Here is a 21,835-nt window from a genome sequence, read left to right on the forward strand (position 1 = left end):
AGTCCACGGGCATAGACAGAGGATTCGTTCAGCACCACTGAGCTCTCCGTACACTGAGCTAGTCCTGTCTAAATTCTTTCTGCTTGCGGTTCAATTGTCAGTTCAAACAGGAGGGGGAGCGGGGAAATCCCTGTCTTGTGCCCCAATTTCATCAGATAATGTATTATTTGTGTACATTTTTGCTATATTTTTATTAAACATATTATTTCAGCTGGAAAGTTGAAAGCTTCCAAAGTTTTGAAAATAAAAAGGCCATTCAAGATGGTAAAAGTCTTTGCAGCATCAACAGCCATTATTGATACATCTCTATCTTTTTTGTTGTTGTATTGTACTAAACTGAAACATTGTTCTTGTATTTGTTTTGTATTTCATTTGAATAAACCCTGTTTGATATGTAGAAAGAAGAGGAAGGGAAGCGCTACTAAGGTACACAAGAGTACATTTTGGTAGACAGAAGGTGGTCTTTGGTAAAAGGGGTGAATTGGTCATCAAAAAAAAAGGAGGACCAAGGCCATCTTCTTATGATTAATTATTTGTATGGCATGCTCAATAGAAACAAAAGTTTTAAAGCCTTCGTCAGGGAGTACAAATAAATAATACAGTGTCCTCTTTTGAACAGCTTTTGAACAATTGGAAAAGCTGTTGGAAAAGTTGTTCAAAAGAGGACATTGTATTATTTCTTTGTACTCTCTGACGAAGGCCATGCAGCCGAAACGTGTCAGGTTTAAAAAAAAGTTGTTTCTGTTGAACATGCCATACAAATAAAATCATTTTAATACATTTTATGAAGAGGGCCTTGGTCCTCCTTTCTTCCTGTTTGATATGTATCAAGTCTGGTAAGACCTTTTCCATTCTATTGCTTATAAGCTTTGTTATTATTTTATTGTCACAATTTATTAAACTTGTTGGTCCACAATCAGCAAGGGACTCTTCAGATTTTCCTGGTTTTAATACAATTGAAATAACAGTTTGGTACATGGAACTAGGAAGTACTGATTTTGATTTGGGTGACATGTGTGTTGTCATTTGCGTAAATAGGGGTGGCTACTTTGTCACCAAAATGTTTAATAGAATTCTAAGGGAAAGCCATCCATTCATGGTGCTTTTCTCCATGTGAACATTTTAACAGTATATATTATTTCTTATGTCTTGTCTGTTAATGAACAAAATAATCACCTATAGATTTCATTCATTTGGACATAATTCAAATAAATAATATTCCATTCTATTGTTTTGAAAATACATTTTTCTTTTGTTTCTTAGGACCTGCCTAAACAAATGAGTAATGGATTTCTTTTTGAGGGTGTCTATTCAATAATGTATTAAAATAGACACCCACCCACATCTGCACACCACTCCTACCACTCTTCCCTGCACGGGAGGTATTCAAAGCCATATGAAGGGAAGAATGTGGTAAAAATGGGCCAAATAAAATTTCAAGCAAAATACTGTAAATCCTACGTGAAAGCAGTATTGTAATTGTAATTTCCACTTATAGTAGACATTTCAGACTGTATTTTCCCTTATGAAAAATCTATCAACTCCTTAAAAAATGTCCATTAATTATAACCCACTTAATAATTCACATTTCCTGTTGCTGCAGGATTATCTTCCAGCTGTAGCAAAGTGGCTCAAATTAAGATCCTACATCTGTACCTACTGTAAAATATTGTGGTGGACCTTTGATGTTATGGGCCTATTTTGCTTTCACTGGTCCTGGGGCCAAAAAATCTGGTTGGCGCTGGCAGGAGGCTGAAACTTGGCTACAAGTGTATCTTCCAGCACGACCATAACCCAAAGCACATGTCAAAATACACCCCCAAAAAATGTTAATAGGCCACAAAATCAACTTTTTGCAGTGGCCATCTGTCTCCGGACTCAGTCCCGTGTAACTGGTTTTAAATGACTAGCTAGCCAGCGGTGCGCTCTAGTAACGTTTCAATCGGTGACATCCCTTACTCTGAGACCTCGAAGTAGTTGTTTCCCCTTGGCTCTGCAAAGGCTGTGGCTATCGTGGAGCGATGGCTAACGATGCTTCGAGGGTGACTGTTGCCGGTGTGTGCTAGAGGATTGCAGGTTCAAGCCCTGGTTGGGATGAGAAGAGGGACAGGAGCAGTACTGTTACGTAGTTCAGCATTTTTACAATTGATTTGATAGTCTTGTTTGTTTATCAAGGGTGACAATAATTTTGGACCCGACTTTCACAAAACAAATGTGCAGGTTTCCTTAAATGTGACAAAAAGTCTGCAGCCTTAATCACTGTAAATAGTGGACTGGACAACCATCCTCATCTGTTGCATAAGGTGGCTTACAGGCCTTCTTGTTAATGTCATTTGAGATGCTCCTGCAGTCAGAGCAGCCCAGGAAACCCTCATTGGGCTCCCGTCTGTATGCTGCCCTCTCAAGGGCCTTCTGCTGTGGTGGCAAGAAGAGCACCAAAGCAGTAAATGACAGCAACAGTGGTTGACAGTCAGAACCAATGTGGTTTAAGTCAACCTTTTATTCACAAGCATATTTAAAACATTTTTTAAATTGCATTTAGTCCCAGCAGGTTTTTGTTCATTCTTGATGACTAGTAACCTAAACTTCCATGTCTCCGTCTGACACATTTGAAAGCGGCACATTCAAAAGCATTGTAAGAAATGTAATTGCAAAGTGTGAACACGTTTTGAGGATTCAATGTGTATTGATTACGCCACTCCCTCTTAATTGATCTGTACAAAGAAAACAATGCACTTATGAACATTTGTTAAAATAAAAAAAACGTGTTAGCTTTTAATACTTTCTCACTTCTGTTTCTTAACAGCGTAACTCATAACAGTGTCGTGCATAAACCCCAATGTCTTGTGGGTACAGGGCTGTGCTGCAGGCAGAACAGGAAAGAGGTAGACGAGCAGGGGAATTGGTGGGCAGAAACCAGAAAACATACGTACACTAACAGCCATTATCCTTTTATTTAAATATTAAAGCATTTCCCCCCCATCTGTTAGGACATGCGCACCATCAAAAACATGCTCTTTAGTCAAGTGCAGAACGATTTATCAACAGATCTGTGCTTCAGATGGATTCCAACTGGGCAACAGCAGTGAGGCACATCCTTAATATGTCTGCAGCTGTATGACAGTGAAACAGACTGTGCATTCCAATCAATAACTGGCGTCTGCTAGTGAAACCATTCAACGGAGTAGGGACCTTCACGGATCGCATACGGTCTTGGCAAATGAATTTTGATCATCTCAAATGTACATGCTAAAATGTTTTTTTTTTTTTTTAAACATACAAAAAAACTAAGAAAGCAAAAAAGAAAGAAAGCTTTTGATCAGTCTGTGACAAAACCTTGAACAGGGTCAGTGTAAGTGCATTCAGCAGGTATATCTCTGCCACAGACACACAGAGAGAAGACAGAAACATGCTGACAGCAGGTTCTAAAAAATTATCTAAAAATGTGAGCAACTTCAAATACTTGTCTCTGTCCGTTACCCTATTAGTCAACAGGGTGAGGAGGTGGAGCTTTTCCAGTTTGACCATAACCAGCAGGCACATCTCAAATAAAACCCTTTTCCTCATACAGTGCACTACTTCTGGTCAAAGCCAAGGTACTGTATTTATTGGTAACAGGGTACGATTTTAGATGGAGCTCCACTCCTGCTTCATACATCCACAGTCTGTTGTGATTCCTCCTCCACCTGGATCTCAGAGTTCACCTGCCCCGCCGCTGACACCTGCACCACCCGGATCTCCACTCCTGCCTCCTTCAGTCTCTGCACGTCCTCCTCACACATCTCCGTCACCTCTTCCACCACCATGTCCGTTTCCTCCATGACTACCACGTCTACGGGCTCCACGGTAACATGCTCCACCCTCATCCCGTCCTCCAGTAAGAGGGTCTCTCTCTCGTCTCCCTCCTCGTCCTCCTCCCCGGCCACTTCCTCTTGCGTTGCCATGGCACCGATGTCCAGTTCCTGGGTCATTAGCGTGTCGTCTGTGACACTGTGCAGTTCGCGGAGGTGTCGTCGCAGGTCTTGGGGCTGGGTGAACCAGATGTCACACATGGTGCAGTGGTTGGGCTTCTCTCCTGTGTGGGTCGTCAGGTGGTCTTTAAAAAGGTCCCAGCTGTTGAACACACTGCTGCACACCTAGAGAGAGCGAGATAATTTTAGAACCTCGGCAAGTGCACTAGTCAAGGGGTGTGATCGGCACACCATCAGCACAAAAACAGTACAATTTGACTCCTGATTAAATCAGGCAAAAAATAAAAATGGACTGTTCTCCGTACCTGACATTCGTAGACTTTTTTGCGTCCCTTCTTGGCCCCGACGCCGTTTTGACAGGCAGCCATGTGACATTTCAATGTGCTGTTCCTGGCAAAGCGCTCATGGCAGTCTGGACACTCAAACGGCTTCTCACCTACACACAAGGACCAAAAAAAACTAATTTCATCCAATGCATAACTCAGGAGATACTATTGAGGTGGTCGCATTCAACATGAACAGGTCACACGGTCATCAACGCACATGATCATAGTCATAGATGAGAGACAAAAAGGTGTTGTTGAAGTGAAGTCTTGCAAATAATTGCAATGGAATACTGTGGATGCCGTTTTAGCCTGCCCAGGAACTGCACTTTGACACAGATGAACTCGAACCCCTAAATCACATGTCAAACTTGGAGGGCTGAGTGTCTGCGGGTTTTTACTCCACCCTTGTACATGATTGAAGAATCGAGGTCGCTAATTAGTAAGGAACTCCCCTCACCTGTTTGTCTAGGTCTTAATTGAAAGGAAAAAAAACTAAAATCTGCAGGACACTTGGCCCTCCATGGAATGAGTTTGACGCCCCTACCCTAAATGAATCCCTCTGGGTATTATCATTCTCACCGGTGTGTTTACGTAAGTGCTCCTTGAAGTGTCCAAAGTGGTCAAACTGCTTGTCACAGTAATCACACAGGTGCATCTTCTTCTTCTGGGACTGGCTGCGCGACAGCTCCTCTGCCTCGTAATGTAACGTGTTCAGGTGCTGCTTCAGCGCCGCCTCCCGCATGTACGCCTTACCGCAGTGGCAACACACATGCGGCTTGTCCAGGGCGGCCACGTGCGCGCGCATGTGCTGTTTGAGGTGGTAGTAGAGGCGGAAGCTGCGGTCACATTTGTTGCAGCGGAACATCTTGTCCAGCTGAGAGATCTGGACCTCGACCACCTCCAGGCCCTCAAGAGTCTTAGGAGCTGTCACTGTCTCCTCCTGAGACACCACCTCCTGGATCTCCTACACACACACACACACACAACTTGAAACTTGAAAGATTGGAAATGTCACCAAAAAGAATAGTCTTCTTATAATATTAAAATTAATGCTTTGAATCAAGGTTGGTCACTGTCCAAGTGTATGGTTTTTTACATGCGCATTAGAGAGGCCGAGTGCTTCATTCACCTCCTCCAGTCTTTCCTTCTTCAGCACGTGCAGCATTGGCCCCCTCTGCTGGTACTTGCTGGTGATGTCAGCGAGCAGTGCCAGGGCTGAGTCGTCCGAGGCAGCCTGGGCGTTCCGAGCAGCATCCACCACCTCCTCCTCCATAGCAGTCTCCTCCACCTCGATGGCCCCCTCCCCGATCTCCACCTCAATCTCCACCTGCAAAGGATAGACTGGGGTCAGCACAGCAACACATATTAGGAGGAAAGGACCGAGGATTAGGATGATGATGAGGAGGATTTGGGACACTTTTTTTTTTTTTGAACTTTACGCAGGTCATAATTCCATGTCATAATAACTCAACCATAATGTGCCATTGTAGACCTCTAACCTGCTCCCCCACCACTGACGGAAGAGTCTCTGCGATCCCGCTAAAAGTCTCCACAGTCTTCCTCTTTTTGCTCTCGCTCTTCTCCGCCGCCAGGGCCTGGTCCTGGGCCGGACTGACGGGAGTGCCATCACTCATCCTACGGAGAGAGAGAGGGTTTTTAATTCCATCAAAGTGCTCTACGTTCAAATACACAGGGATAAAATATCAGCTAAACAAAAAAAGATGACAACCAAACAAGACAACACCAAAAAGGGACTAGCCTATATTGGTGGTAAGGGACTATACGGAGTACGGGGCTATATTAGTAGTAAGGGGGCCCAGATGTTCTAATGGCAGGCGAACCTGATGGTGAGGGCCTTGATGGCCTCCTGCATCTGGAGGTACTCTGCTGCCTTCCACACGTCATTGACCTCCTCTGGCCCATTGACGGCAAGTGTAGCCGTGTACGTAAACTCCATCAGCTGGCGGAAGGCTGAGTTACTCACTCCTGGAGAACAAACACAGAGGATTGATGGGTGCACCGGGTTAGCATGTGATAAGTCTTGTTTTTTTGCTTATCTCAGGGGCTATAGAGCTCTTTCTGCAATTGTTTATTCTCTTGATATGACAGTAAGACAGAGGATGTGTCATTGGTTCAGCAGTAACAGGGTTTCTGCGCCGGACAACATGACCAAAAAGATTTTAATTTACTGGCCAATAGAACATGACATAGCGGTGGGAATACACTTGCCAAAATTATATCATTACTTCTGTCTATATAGAAAGAAATAAAATACTTAAGCAGAAATCATGACTTAGTCAAAGAGGAATCGAGGATCATTATACTTTTTTACAGCTGTGGATTGTTTCAAATCACAAGCTTGTAGGTTTCAAATCACAAGCCCGTAGGTCTATGCCTATTTGGGAAGCCGGCAATTTGGGCAGCGTGAGTGGCAATAGGCCTAGCTGATTATTGAGTAGTGGCTGTCAGTGAAAAGCTCTAAAATATGTTTGAAGATAATGCATCTTTGAGTATCATTTTAAAATGTTGAGTGAAGAAGAAGTGGCAAAGACACTGTATAGGCGAGACTCTCCAGAACAGCTTAGCTGTCTCCCGTCGATTCTTGCGCATTCATTGTTTCATTGTGTGAATTGTTTTCCATTAGATCATTTTTTGGATCAATTCCCCATTACATATGTCACCAGTAGTAAATCCCTGCCATTTGGTTACATTTATTTCTGTTCATGAATATATTAATTTGTCATTTATTGTTCTCATTCTTGGAGTGAAAACGTTGTTTGCAGAGTTCACAAACTGCTACACTTGTGAGAAACAAGTTTTGGTTTATTTCAAAACCATAATTTACGTGATTTATCAATTTTTCATTGTCTTTTGTTTGGAGTGCTCCATGAGAACAATGAAAATGTTTTTTTGTTTTTTTAAACATCCATTGCGAATGATAATACACTAAAACTAATATCTACAACAATCTCCCCCTCGATAATCACCAATCTTCAGTGTGAAAGAGCAATGGAAGTTATAGGCCTACTCTGGCATTGGCCTATAGGCTATGAGTTCCATGCGCTAATTTCTTTAGCCGCCAATGGACCAAGGTGTATCAATGTGTCCATATGGCAGAGGCTGGTGATTAGTCACATTAGTTCATTTATTTTTTTATATATAAATCATTTTAATTCAGATTTTTATGATAATGAGCATATGAAAATCATAACTGGCATGCAGAACAGTAGAAATGGTAGGATAAATTGTAAGCATACCCAAACTAGCGCCGGCTATGAAGTCTTTATTAAATAATTGCCTCCACGTTTCCATTGTCGGATTTTGCTGATAGGCTACTTTGAAACAATGCAAGACATACCTCATAATAGGAAATAAAACATTCAGGTTTAAAAAAAATTAAGTATGTTTTCAAAATGTATACTGCCTCCAGTTCACATTGTACAGTGGTGGGTGACTCGCTGATAGCTTGCGCTTGAATTGTGAATGGGAGGCACGCTTTAATTACCAGCTGAGAAATAAAAATAGTAGCTCTTTTTAATCCTGTACCAAAACTGTTTTTTTTTAACACACAATTGCATTTTGAAATGTTGCGCACTGAATGGCTTATAAAAGCACGTTTACTCCAGCAGCAACCAGCTGTGGAGCTGCAGGAAAAAATAATGCTCAAAATAGGCTCTATATGCTGTCCGTATGTGATAGTTGTTTTGGATAAGATGCACGATGACTAATGAAAATACACACAGGCCAATTTAATTCCACTAAATTATGTAAATTAACCTATAGACATGGTGGTCAAATGTATTTCCATCGACTGATATTTCCATAAATGAATAAAAAGCATTATTTTGCACAACTTTTTGGCCGGCAACAGTTTATTTTATAAAAAATTAATTCATATATTTTTTAAATCACTTTTGCCAGCTAACGGAAACCCTGAGCAATACACACCTTCAATCTCCACTAGTGGTTCTTGTGTGAAGTCCTGGAAGAACTTGTGGAAAAACTGACTGCATGCTGCCAACACAGCCTTATGAGCCCTGAACTGGTGCCCTACGGACCAGAGTAAGATGAGCCCATAAATGGTACAGCACAGAACACAATTAAATTGAATACTTCATACAAAGTGGACACTTGTCTTGAACACAATGATATTGAAACAGAAATGGTTTATTCTGAAGAAAATATACAACCTTAAACTGCACCTCCACTTTCTGCAATACAACAAGCGTCATTGAGGATGAGCTTACCATCCACTATGAGAGTGATGTCTGTGAACTGGTCCAACTGTCTCTGTTCATTCAGTTTGTCCAGCATGACTTTATAGAGGGCTGGGAACTCACTGCCACAATCCACCTCGTCTGCCATGGCTCAGCCCCTCACCTAGGCACAAGGAAGAAATCCATGCAAAGATGGCACACTGTACAGATGATTACATCACCAGTAATGGTCTGTGTCTGTACAGTTACATGTGGGAAAACACGTTTGTTAAATATGACCAACATGCTCGCAGCATGATGGACAGTACTGTGATTTTAACATTTTGATTTCATTAACATTTTATCATTGGGCATTTTGTAGCCTACTGAGTATATGTTCATCATTATCTGCCAATGTGGGTTTATGTGAAGGAAAAAAAACGCTATGTCGGACTGATTTCTCAACATTACATTATCAATTATATCTGGGGTCCTTGGGACGTCCATACCCTAACCACTTAGCTACCTAACCACGTCCCAAGGATTCCCGAAACTTCATGGTGGTCGGTGCTATCATAAGGACGTTCGAGGAGGGGAAAACGCGTCAATCTCATGTATTATCCAATATAATAGTATCAATGTAAAGGAAAGAGGTCGAATTCAGCCAATCATGCGTTTGACAGCAAAGATAATCGTATTAAGTTGGCCAATGGCAATGGAAGACGGTGGGCGCGATCGACATTGCGGTATACGTTAAAAGGCGAGGCAGATCTACAAATCACCTTGGTTCGTAAATAACTACTCAATATTATTTGTAGGTTAGTTCGTCAGTTAATTTACCCATGATACATCACGGGTTTGATACTCTCAAACGCTAGCTAAATAGCTACAGCGGAAGGCCTCTAGCTCTACTCTGGCTATAACTCAGAACGCAAAATCAAACTAACGATCAACATGTAATCATAATGTGTATCTAATCATACCAACGCTTTATGATACAGAATCCCGTTAACGTTAGCTAGGTAATCACTTCAAATAGGCCCGTGAAAGCTCGCCATGTCGAGTTTGACCATCGCCCTTACGTCATCAAATCGCGCATTAAAATACACTTTTTCCAGAGACATTTCCCAATTTAGACCTCATTTGGCCGAAATATTTCAACTCATGCATCCGAAAACATACCTCAAGTTAGGTTCCGCAGCTTTAAATAGTTGTTTTTGCGTATATATCTCTCCCGACTCTAGCAGCGTTGCTCTACTTTCGTTTGTCTAAAAAGGGCGGTCACTCAATCGGGCCTCAGATTCCCGCAAGCCACTGCAAACACCAGAGGACGCCGAGGCGTGTTGCTAGGCAACATACGGCCTTCCCCTTTCGATTCTCTGCATTTAGGTTGTCACTAGTTAACACCAAAGATTGCCTATTATATTGACAAGATAATCGATAAACCGCGCTAATATGAAAAATACGTCCTCAAAGATAGGAGGAAGCCATTTCAAGTGGGACCTATCTAGCCAATGAGAGGGCAGATACATGTGTGAAAAACAGGTAACTGAGATAAAGATTTTTATTTAACTAGGCAAGTCAGATAAAATAACAAATTCTTATTTACAATGACACCCTACCTAAAAGTCTCCTGCGGGGTCGGGGCCTGGGATATAAAATAAAAATACAATGTAAATATAGGACAATACACACATCACAACAAGAGAGACAACACAACACTACATAAAGAGAGACCTAAGACAACAACATAGCAAGGCAACAACACATGACAACACGGCATGGTAGCAACACAACATGGTACAAACATTGGGCACAGTCAACAACACAAAGGCCAAGACGGTAGAGACAACAATACATCACACAAAGCAGCCACAATTGTCAGTAAGAGTGTCCATGTTCGAGTCTTTGAAGGAAGAGATTGAGATGAAACTGTCCAGTTTGAGTGTTTGTTGCAGCTCTTTCAGGTCGCGACCCAGGGATGTGTTTGCTTTGGGGACTTTAACAACGGGTGTTGTATGTGGAGGATGAGGGCTGCAGTAGATATCTCAAATAGGGGGGAGTGAGGCCTAAGAGGGTTTTTATAAATAATCATCAACCAGTGGGTCTTGCGACAGGTATACAGAGATGACCAGTTTACAGAGGAGTATAAAGTGCAGTGATGTGTCCTATAAGGAGCATTGGTGGCAAATCTGATGGCCGAATGGTAAAGAACATCTAGCCGCTCGAGAGCACCCTTACCTGCCGATCTATAATTTATGTCTCCGTAATCTAGCATGGGTTGGATTGTCATCTGAATCAGGGTTAGTTTGGCAGCTGGGGTGAAAGAGGAGCGATTACGATAGAGGAAACCAAGTCTAGATTTAACTTTAGCCTGCAGCTTTGATATGTGCTGAGAGAAGAACAGTGCACCGTCTAGTACTTGTATGAGGTGACTACCTCAACCTCTAAACCCTCAGAGGGAGGGGCCAGCTGCGTATAAGACTGTATCATCTGCATATAAATGGATGAGAGAGCTTCCTACTGCCTGAGCTATGTTGTTGATGTATTTTGAGAAGAGCGTGGGGCCTAGGATCAAGCCTTGGGTGGGGTACTGTCTTGGTGACAGGCATTGGCTTAAACAGCAGATTTTCTGACTTTATAGACTGCACTCTTTGACAGAGGTAGTTAGCAAACCAGGCCAAAGACCCCTCAGAGACACCAATATTCATTAGCCGGCCCACAAGAATGGAATGGTGTACTGTATCAAAAGCTTTGGCCAAGTCAATAAAAATAGCAGCACAATATTGCTTACAATCAAGGGCAATGGTGACATCTTTGAGGACCTTTAATGTTGCAGTGACACATCCATAACCTGAGCGGAAACCAGATTGCATACCAAAGAGAATACTATAGACATCAAGAAAGCCAATCAGTTGATTATTGACATGTTTTTCCAACACTTTTGATAAACAGGGAAAAATAGAAATAGGCCTATAACAGTTATAACAGTTAGGATCAGCTTGATCTCCCCCTTTATATAAAAGATGAACTGTGGCTGCCTTCCAAGCAATGGGAACCTCCCCAGAAAGAGAGTGAGGCTTGGCGATTATAGGGGCAGCAACCTTGAAGAAGAAAGGGTCTAAACCATCTGACCCAGTTTAAGGAGCTCCTTAAGCACCTCAGACTCAGTGACTGCCTGCAGAATTGCCATAGAGGCACCAGAACATACAATTTGAGAACATTTTGAAGATTGTTCCACAAAAAAAAGGTGCAATGAAACTAAAAGTTGATTTGCCTAACTCAGTAGAGACTCTGGTATTTCCAGAGTTAGCCATCCCTGATGCCAGGTGTGGTAACACATATGTCTAAAGTTTAGCCATGATGTTAGGTACAGTGGGACCTTTTTGTAAAAGGGTTTTATAAATGGAAACATAACAATATATTATCCTACGTGACATCAAAAAGTGGCAACAAACTTTCTGGTAGAGAATGCAGTGATTAGTACAAAAATTGTTGCCCGTAATAAAGTGCAGTTCGCTATGATTAACTACATCTAACGGCTTTAATGAAGTGGCAGCTGCGTTAGTATAGATGTCGCCATAGTCTAGGACCGGTAGGAACATCGACGGAATAATCTACTTTCTACAGTTTAGCGAAAGGCAGGACCTATTTCTACCGAAGAAGTCCATTTTTATTTATTAACCAACTCATCAATATGCTTTTCAAAAGACAGCTTTTCAACTATCCAGATGCCCAGATATTTATAAGCATGGACACGATCAACATGGACACCCTCCAATGTACATATGCTTAAAATCAGACGTATTTGTATGTGCTCTAAAGAACAACATATACTTCGTTTTACCTGCATTCAATACTAATTTCAGGTTAATAAATCTTTTCGGTAACATAATGAAGGCAGACCGTAGTTCAGATAGAGCCTAGTCAACCATGGGGGCAATAGCATACGCAACAGTATCATCGGCATACAAATGCAGGTTACATATTTTGACAGAGAAGTCGATATTGTCAATGTAAACAGTACAAAGTTCAGTACCCAGAATTGACCGCTGCAGGACACCTTTCGTAATATCCAGGAAACCTGATTTAACACCGTCAGTAGATATACAGTACATTGAGTTCTATCTGTCAAGTAATTTTTAAACCAGTTACATGCAGCCTGGTCTAGGCCAATTGAATAAAACCTCTGAATTAAGTGAGTGAGTGAGTGATCAACAGTATCGAAATCCTTTGACAGGTCAATGAAGAGGGTAGCACAATGTTGCCTTTTATCCATACATTTATAACTAGGGATGCAGCAGAGACAGTGCTATGACCTGGTCTAAAACCCGACTGGTGTACATTTAGAATGCATTTAAAAAAGAAAAAATATCTTTGCTGAGAATTCATCAAGGATTCTAATATTTTAGCAATCTAAATACACTATAATAATTGACTTCAATGTCTTTATCAGAGACAGAACCATTTAACCATGTTTCCAAGAGAACCAGAATGTCAGGACATGAGTCCTGCACCTGCATGTAAATCGTATAATTAAAAATATATATACTTAGCACATTTCGGTGCATTAGGCCAAGCCTCTACGAGATTTAAAGAGAACTAGGAGAGCAGTGTTGGCAGAGCTCAGTACACCCGGATGAAGCTCCCGCCAAAGGAGTGGAGCTGCTGCAGGGGACCAGGGTTGTTGCCAATGCTCCATTCTGGGTGTGCACATGAGGTCTTGGTGTCTCTCCTGTTGCAGGGTTGGGGATGCCATTGGGGGGCAGGAGTGTCCCAGGCCTGTCCTGAGGATGGGAGTAGGGGGGGGGGGGTATCTAAAACTGGCCTGGGAGGGAGGTTGCGGGGGAATTGAGGAGGGTGGTGTGGATAGTAGTGTGGCTGACAAAGCCAAGGAGGGGTGTTGGATAACACCAAAGGTCTGTGGTTGACACATTGAACTACAATATTATTCTTTCTCTGACAGTTAGCAAATGACTTATTTTGAGGAATTAAAGGCTTCATAATTCATAAAGGTCATGATAACCATCCCCCTAAGAACGGTGTTCAATTGCTGACACAAAAAAGCTAAGTTTGGTAACTTGACCCCGAAGATTTGTGTGTTAAAATCTATTTTATACATTCTGTTTGGACATTTTTGAGTAATTCACTTAGCTAAAGTCTAGGTCTTATTTTAATTAAATCAATCAAATATTGAAACACAATGGCATTGCACATCTCACTATTAATACCCTCACTATGATGACCCTCACTATGATGATGTTTTGATCTAAGTTCCCTCTTTTCATGTCCAAATCATCCTAAATGATCTAAATGCTATATAACTTGTAGACGATTTGGACACGATTTGGAAAATACAAATTCGGGGTGGGGGGGCTAAGTTACTCCATTGGAGGGGGGGGGCATTTGCCCCCAACACGCTCAGCTTCAATTTGACTGCTTTATTAAAAACATATTACATTTTGTTTTCTAAACAAGTGGATTATTTATCTTTAGGCTCAGCTAATGATATATGTATAAAGCATTTATAGATCTAACTTAATGGAATTATATATAACACTTTTAATAAATGCCTAAATATTAGATCAACTTATCTCAGAGTAACTTAACATGTTTAGATAATCAAGAGTAGTGGAAGGCAGGAATAGTTTGACATTTTTTTGTGTGACATACAGTAAGTGTCAAAGGTCACCTTTGAGTGTACTCCCTGAGGGTGCCACCGAAGGGCATCCTTATGTTTTCTAGTGTCCAGGTGAGCCTCCCCTGGCTTATTGGGTTCATCTGGTGTATGACTATTTAGGTCCTCTGTGAACTGGGCCGGTTGCACAGGTCTCTTGTTTTGTTTAGTGATTCATGTGGCAGTGTGTTGTTGTTTTTGCTGTTTAAGCAGCAGTAAATGTTCTGGATTTGTGCTCACCTCTGCCTGCTGTGTTTCTCTGCTCCTGGGTCCAAGTTTGTATGAGGTTTATTGTCATAGTAAGTGGTTTCTGTGAGAAGTACAGGGTGGAAAGTTAGCCTGGGGGGCTAGTTACCCCACATGAACCTATTAAATCATAGAATAAAACGTAGATCTCCTAAACCTGTGTTAACCTCCGACCTTGTTTTCTGTGTATATCCCAAAACTCAAATTATTTTCCCCATTGAACCAGAAGTGGAAAATGTTAACTCATTTCTGCTTTTAGGGCTACAAGCTGATGAGCTCTGTAGCGAGGAATAGTAATGGTGTCTTTTTGTAGGCACTAACGGAGGCTAACTCCGCCATGGCTCCTTGGCCAAAGCTTATGGGGAAATTCAGGTTTTTTTGGTATGGTTTTTGGTATAAATGCTGAAAATAACATATGTTGTAAACACAGGAGTAGGATATCTTATCTTATGTGTGTTCTACTGTATGAGAATGTCATCAAAATAAGCACATACAGGCTTCATAATCATGTTAACAGACTGATTGTTATGCACTTGAGTGAAGACCCAAAAGCGGTTTAACAGAAACAGAGTTCTTTTAATGAGAAAACAGGAATGGCATAGATCCTCTTCCGACGTTGTCAATGGCACAATAGACTACCCGCAGAGAGGGCGACAAATGAAACATAAAGTCCCTCTGATGAATAGCTGGGTAGCGGCGACAGGCTGCAGGTCGCTCTGGGTCGGTGCGGGTCACAGAGGAACGGTGGTACCTGATCACACGTAGCATATGATGAACTGGACACAGTGCAAACGAAAGACAGTTAGAAGTGTACAGGATGCACCTGCCAGGCAGACTCCGACAGGATAGGACTAGGAGGAAGCAAACGAGACGATAGCTTGCTTCTGGCATGAGAAACACAAACGAGAATCTGACACCGAAAGTAGCAGGAACAGAGAGAGAAATAGAGACCTAATCAGAGGGAAAAAAGGGAACAGGTGGGGAAAGGGTGAACGAGCTAGTTAGGGGAGATGAGGAACAGCTGGAGAAGGAGAGAAAGAGAAGGTAACCTAATAAGACCAGCAGAGAGAGACAGAGTGAAGAGAAAGGACAGGAACAGACATAATAAGAACCCAACTCCTCTCCTCAGGACCGTACCCCTCCCAATCCACTAGGTACTGATGACCACGGCCCCGAGGACGCATGTCCAAAATCTTACGAACCCTGTAGATAGGTGCGCCCTCGACAAGGATGGGGGGAGGGACGAGCGGGGGCGCGAAGAACGGGCTTAACACAGGAGACATGGAAGACCGGGTGAACGCGACAAAGATATCGCGGGAGAAGAAGTCGCACTGCGACAGGATTAATGACTTGAGACATACGGAACGGACCAATGAACCGCGGGGTCAACTTGCGAGAAGCTGTCTTAAGGGGAAGGTTCTGAGTGGAGAGCCATACTCTCTGACCGCAACAATATCTAGGACTCTTGGTTCTACGCTTATTAGCGGCCCTCACAGTCTGCGCCCTATAACGGCAAAGTGCCGACCTGACCCCCTTCCAGGTGCGCTCGCAACGCTGGACAAAAGCCTGAGCGGAGGGGACGCAGGACTCGGCGAGCTGAGATGAGAACAGCGGAGGTTGGTACCCGAGGCTACTCTGAAAAGGAGATAGACCGGTCGCAGACGAAGGAAGCGAGTTGTGGGCGTACTCTGCCCAGGGGAGCTGTTCTGACCAAGACGCAGGGTTACGAAAAGAAAGACTGCGTAAGATGCGACCAACAGTCTGATTGGCCCGTTCGGCTTGACCGTTAGACTGGGGATGGAAGCCGGACGAGAGACTGACGGAAGCCCCAATCAAACGGCAAAACTCCCTCCAAAATTGAGACGTGAACTGCGGGCCTCTGTCCGAAACGACGTCTGACGGAAGGCCATGAATTCGGAAAACATTCTCGATAATGATCTGAGCCGTCTCCTTAGCAGAAGGGAGCTTAGCGAGAGGAATAAAATGAGCCGCCTTAGAGAATCTATCGACAACCGTAAGAATAACTGTCTTCCCCGCTGACGAAGGCAGTCCGGTGATAAAATCTAAGGCGATGTGAGACCACGGTCGAGAGGGAATGGGAAGCGGTCTGAGACGGCCGGCAGGAGGAGAGTTACCAGATTTAGTCTGCGCGCAGACCGAACAAGCAGCGACAAATCGACGCGTGTCACGTTCCCGAGTGGGCCACCAGAAACGCTGGCGAATGGAAGCGAGCGTACCCCGAACGCCGGGGTGGCCGGCTAACTTGGCAGAGTGGGCCCACTGAAGAACGGCCAGACGAGTAGGAACGGGAACGAACAGAAGGTTCCTAGGACAAGCTCGCGGCGACGGAGTGTGAGTGAGTGCTTGCTTTACCTGCCTCTCAATTCCCCAGACAGTCAACCCGACAACACGCCCCTCAGGGAGAATCCCCTCGGGGTCGGTGGAGACCTCAGAAGAACTGAAGAGACGAGATAAAGCATCAGGCTTGGTGTTCTTTGAGCCCGGACGATAAGAAATAACGAACTCGAAACGAGCGAAAAACAGAGCCCAACGAGCCTGACGCGCATTAAGTCGTTTGGCTGAACGGATGTACTCAAGGTTCCTATGGTCAGTCCAAACGACAAAAGGAACGGTCGCCCCCTCCAACCACTGTCGCCATTCGCCTAGGGCTAAGCGGATGGCGAGCAGTTCGCAATTACCAACATCATAGTTACGTTCCGACGACGATAAGCGATGAGAAAAAAAACGCGCAAGGATGGACCTTGCCGTCAGAGAGGGAGCGCTGAGAAAGAATGGCTCCCACGCCCACCTCTGACGCGTCAACCTCAACAACGAACTGTCTAGAGATGTCAGGTGTAACAAGAATAGGTGCGGATGTAAAACGATTCTTGAGAAGATCAAAAGCTCCCTGGGCGGAAACGGACCACTTAAAGCACGTCTTAACAGAAGTAAGGGCTGTGAGGGGAGCTGCCACCTGACCGAAATTACGGATGAAACGACGATAGAAATTCGCGAAGCCAAGAAAGCGCTGCAGCTCGACGCGTGACTTAGGAACGGGCCAATCAATGACAGCCTGGACCTTAGCGGGATCCATCTTAATGCCCTCAGCGGAAATAACGGAACCGAGAAAAGGGACAGAGGAGGCATGAAAAGTGCACTTCTCAGCCTTCACATAAAGACAGTTCTCTAAAAGGCGCTGGAGGACGCGTCGAACGTGCTGAACATGAATCGGGAGAGACGGTGAAAAAATCAGGATATCGTCCATGTAAACGAAAACAAAAATGTTCAGCATGTCTCTCAGGACGTCGTTAACTAGTGCCTGAAAGACAGCTGGAGCGTTAACGAGGCCGAAAGGAAGAACCCGGTATTCAAAGTGCCCTAACGGAGTGTTAAACGCCGTCTTCCACTCGTCCCCCTCCCTGATGCGCACGAGATGGTAGGCGTTACGAAGGTCCAATTTGGTGAAAAACCTGGCTCCCTGCAGGATCTCGAAGGCTGAAGACATAAGAGGAAGCGGATAACGATTCTTAACTGTTATGTCATTCAGCCCTCGATAATCCACGCATGGGCGCAGGGACCCGTCCTTCTTCTGAACAAAAAAAAACCCGCTCCGGCGGGAGAGGAGGAGGAGACTATGGTACCGGCGTCGAGCGATACAGACAAATAATCCTCGAGAGCCTTACGTTCGGGAGCCGACAGAGAGTATAATCTACCCCGGGGGAGTAGTTCCCGGAAGGAGATCAATACTACAGTCATACGACCGGTGTGGAGGGAGAGAAGTGGCCTTGGAACGACTGAACACCGTGCGCAGATCGTGATACTCCTCCGGCACCCCTGTCAAATCACCAGGCTCCTCCTGTGAAGAAGAGACAGAGGAAACAGGAGGGATAGCAGACATTAAACAGGTCACATGACAAGAGACATTCCAGGATAGGATAGTATTACTAGACCAATTAATAGAAGGGTTATGGCGAACTAGCCAGGGATGGCCCAAAACAACAGGTGTAAAAGGTGAACGAAAAATAAAAAAAAAATGGTTTCGCTATGATTACCAGAGACAGTGAGGGTTAAAGGCAGCGTTTCACGCTGAATCTTGGGGAGAGAACTACCATCTAAAGCGAACAAGGCCGTGGGATCCCTTAACTGTCTGAGAGGAATGTCATGTTCCCGAGCCCAGGTCTCGTCCATAAAACAGCCCTCCGCCCCAGAGTCTATCAAGGCACTGCAGGAAGCAGATGAACCGGTCCAGCGGAGATGGACCGGAAAGGTAGTGCAGGATCTTGAAGGAGAGACCTGAGTAGTTGCGCTCACCAGTAGCCCTCCTCTTACTGATGAGCTCTGGCTTTTACTGGGCATGAGATGACAAAATGACCAGCGGAGCCGCAGTAGAGACAGAGGCGGTTGGTGATTCTCCGTTCCTTCTCCTTGGCCGAGATGCGGATACCCCCCAGCTGCATAGGCTCAGAACCCGAGCCGGCGGAGGAGGGTGGCAGTGATGCGGCAGGTGGCAGTGATGCGGAGAGGGGGGCAACGGAGAACGCGAGCTCCTTTCCACGAGCTCGGCGACGAAGATCAAACCGTCGCTCTATGCGAATAGCGAGTGCTATTAAGGAGTCCATGCTGGAAGGAACCTCCCGGGAGAGAATCTCATCCTTAACCTCGGCGAGGAGACCCTCCAGAAAACGAGCGAGCAAAGCCGGCTCGTTCCAGTCACTAGAGGCAGCGAGAGTGCGAAACTCAATAGAATAATCCGTTATGGATCGATTCCCCTGACATAGGGAAGACAGGACCCTGGAAGCCTCTTCCCCAAAAACAGAACGGTCAAAAACCCGTATCATCTCCTCCTTAAAGTCCTGATACTGGTTAATACACTCAGCCCTCACCTCCCAGATTGCCGTGCCCCACTCACGCGCCCGTCCGGTAAGGAGAGAAATGACGTAGGCGATGCGAGCTGTGCTCCTGGAGTAAGTGTTGGGCTGGAGAGAAAACACCACATCACACTGAGTGAGGAATGAGCGGCATTCAGTGGGCTCCCCAGAGTAACACGGCGGGTTATTGATCCTGGGCTCCGGAGACTCGGAAACCCTGGAAGTGGGCGGTGGATCGAGGTGGAGTTGGTGAACCTGTCTTGTGAGGTCGGAGACTTGGGCGGCCAGGGTCTCAACGGCATGTCGAGCAGCAGACAATTCCTCCTCGTGTCTGCCTAGCATCGCTCCCTGGATCTCGACGGCGGAGTGAAAAGGGTCCGGAGCCGCTGGGTCCATTTTTGGTCAGATTCTTCTGTTATGCACTTGAGTGAAGACCCAAAAGCGGTTTAACAGAAACAGAGTTCTTTTAATGAGAAAACAGGAATGGCATAGATCCTCTTCCGACGTTGTCAATGGCACAATAGACTACCCGCAGAGAGGGCGACAAATGAAACATAAAGTCCCTCTGATGAATAGCTGGGTAGCGGCGACAGGCTGCAGGTCGCTCTGGGGTCACAGAGGAACGGTGGTACCTGATCACACGTAGCATATGATGAACTGGACACAGTGCAAACGAAAGACAGTTAGAAGTGTACAGGATGCACCTGCCAGGCAGACTCCGACAGGATAGGACTAGCAGGAAGCAAACGAGACGATAGCTTGCTTCTGGCATGAGAAACACAAACGAGAATCTGACACCAAAAGTAGCAGGAACAGAGAGAGAAATAGAGACCTAATCAGTGGGAAAAAAGGGAACAGGTGGGGAAAGGGTGAACGAGCTAGTTAGGGGAGATGAGGAACAGCTGGAGAAGGAGAGAAAGAGAAGGTAACCTAATAAGACCAGCAGAGAGAGACAGAGTGAAGAGAAAGGACAGGAACAGACATAATAAGACATGACACTGATATTCTCATAGAACAAAACGTATATCTCCTAAGCCTCTGTTAACCTCACGTTATTTTTGGTGTGCAGTATATCCCAAAACACTGTTCTTTACCCATGAATTTCCTGCTTAAAGCAGGTTGTTGCTTATTGTCATGAATCTTGCTCTGGAGCCAGAACTAAGCGATTTCTGCTAGATGGGCCAGATGTCAAAATGTGTTCTCTTAAAAATTCATAAAAACAAAAATGAGCTTTTTGGTCTTAATTTAAGGTTAGGTTTATGCATTAGGGTTAGCAGTGTGGTTAAGGTTAGGTTATGACTTTGTGGTTGTGCCCGCTAGAGACACTCGACAGAGCTGCCTCCAGGGCAAGATTTGTGACAATAAATGCCAAACTGCCCATAGCAATAGCCAATGAACCAGAGGCAGAAAATGCTTACTTATTTCTGTTTTTTAGGACTACAAGCTGGTCTGGGGCCTCAGCATTTTCTTGAGTTTATTTTTACAGGGACAGTGCATATTAATCAACGTTTTAGTAAAAGTTCTGGTTTCAGCCAGCTGGCAAATTGTTAAACTGCAGTCCCTGGGCAGGTTGTGGATAGAAGCATTACATTTGGTACAAACATTCCATAGGTTTGTAACAAATTGGTTGTGACTAGATGAAGTACATCTGACTGAAAGTGACTTTTCATAGCCAGTTAGGAGAACATTTTAGCTAACCCTTTCCTTAATCTTAACATTAACCTAACTCTCCTAACCTGCTGTGTAAGTTCTCCTAACCTGCGACAACAAAAGTCACATCCGGTCATAGCTGTAAACCACCAGGTCAAAACCATTCAAACTTAACCTGGAAGCAAGTTTTTTTTAAATGTCTGCCATAAAAGCTGTTATCTGACAGATAAAAGAGGAACTAATTCAATATTTTCACCAGGAAGCTGAATTCAAAATGGCCACCAATGTAGATGAATGAATGAATCCACAGTAATGAATCCACAGTAATTTTTAAAACACCTTTTAAAGTGACATTTTCATTTAAAAATAATGAAATAAAACTACTAATACATCAAATGTCTTAAGTTCTGATTAGTGTAGAAAATAAAGTACTTAGGGCTCTGATTCGCTTGTGCCACAATGGCACAATGTAGTGCATGATAATCCAGAATCCTAGCATCGACACTTCTGAGAACATACATGATCACTTTTTCAGCCACACCTCCGGTGTTCTCTGCAAGTTTTGGCAGCGTCTTGGAAGAGTGTCCAAAAAGGAGTCCAGTAATCAATTGTTTTAGCGCATCCAGATATTTCTGGTGAAGGTCACAGCGGAGGCGGCAAGAGAAAAAGGTACCCAATAGAGGGATGAGAAATGCGTTGTACTCCCAATTGTTCCATTATCCCAACCGTTACACGAGAAGATTGAATGACTGCTAGCTTTTCTGGAAAACTGCAGTTTTCATCCTCATGCTAGAAAGCAGTAGCTTTCCGTAATTCTGTTACCGTATGTAAATCCACTTCACTAAAATCTTCTTTTTTTTAAAACTCAACATGTCATGTCAAAGCTCTACAGACATCTTTG

General features: G+C 44.1%; 1 protein-coding gene across 4 annotated transcripts; it reads right to left on the reverse strand.

Annotated features, from left to right (window-relative positions):
• Positions 1–2,930: 2,930 nt before the first annotated feature.
• On the reverse strand, positions 2,931–9,791 carry znf131 (zinc finger protein 131). Of its 4 annotated transcripts, none has more exons than XM_064972596.1 (9): positions 9,676–9,791; positions 8,545–8,677; positions 8,246–8,347; positions 6,139–6,283; positions 5,797–5,932; positions 5,427–5,624; positions 4,877–5,258; positions 4,277–4,407; positions 2,931–4,136 (listed from the first exon to the last, which is right to left on the reverse strand). In XM_064972596.1, the coding sequence occupies exons 2-9, from the start codon at positions 8,660–8,662 to the stop codon at positions 3,651–3,653; spliced, it is 1,698 nt and encodes a 565-aa protein (XP_064828668.1). In that variant the 5' UTR covers positions 8,663–8,677; positions 9,676–9,791; the 3' UTR covers positions 2,931–3,650. The 4 variants fall into 4 exon arrangements, with proteins under 4 accessions (XP_064828668.1, XP_064828640.1, XP_064828649.1 ...); XM_064972568.1 differs by having other exon boundaries at positions 4,877–5,261; XM_064972577.1 differs by having other exon boundaries at positions 4,877–5,261; positions 8,545–8,714.
• Between the last annotated feature and the right edge of the window lie 12,044 nt (positions 9,792–21,835).

The sequence above is a fragment of the Oncorhynchus masou genome, chromosome 1 (assembly GCF_036934945.1).
Source record: "Oncorhynchus masou masou isolate Uvic2021 chromosome 1, UVic_Omas_1.1, whole genome shotgun sequence".
In the NCBI taxonomy this organism is placed as follows: Eukaryota; Metazoa; Chordata; class Actinopteri; order Salmoniformes; family Salmonidae; genus Oncorhynchus; species Oncorhynchus masou.

Bases quoted from the DNA above. Each gene is read 5' to 3' on its own strand.
- znf131 (XM_064972568.1), bottom strand. From the start codon at position 8,662: ATGGCAGACGAGGTGGATTGTGGCAGTGAGTTCCCAGCCCTCTATAAA. The intron at 5,933-6,138 runs GTTCGCCTGCCA...CTCTCTCCGTAG, and splicing joins ATCAAGGCCCTCACCATCAG to GATGAGTGATGGCACTCCCG. The intron at 4,408-4,876 runs GTGAGAATGATA...CCTTGTGTGTAG, and splicing joins GCACTTACGTAAACACACCG to GTGAGAAGCCGTTTGAGTGT.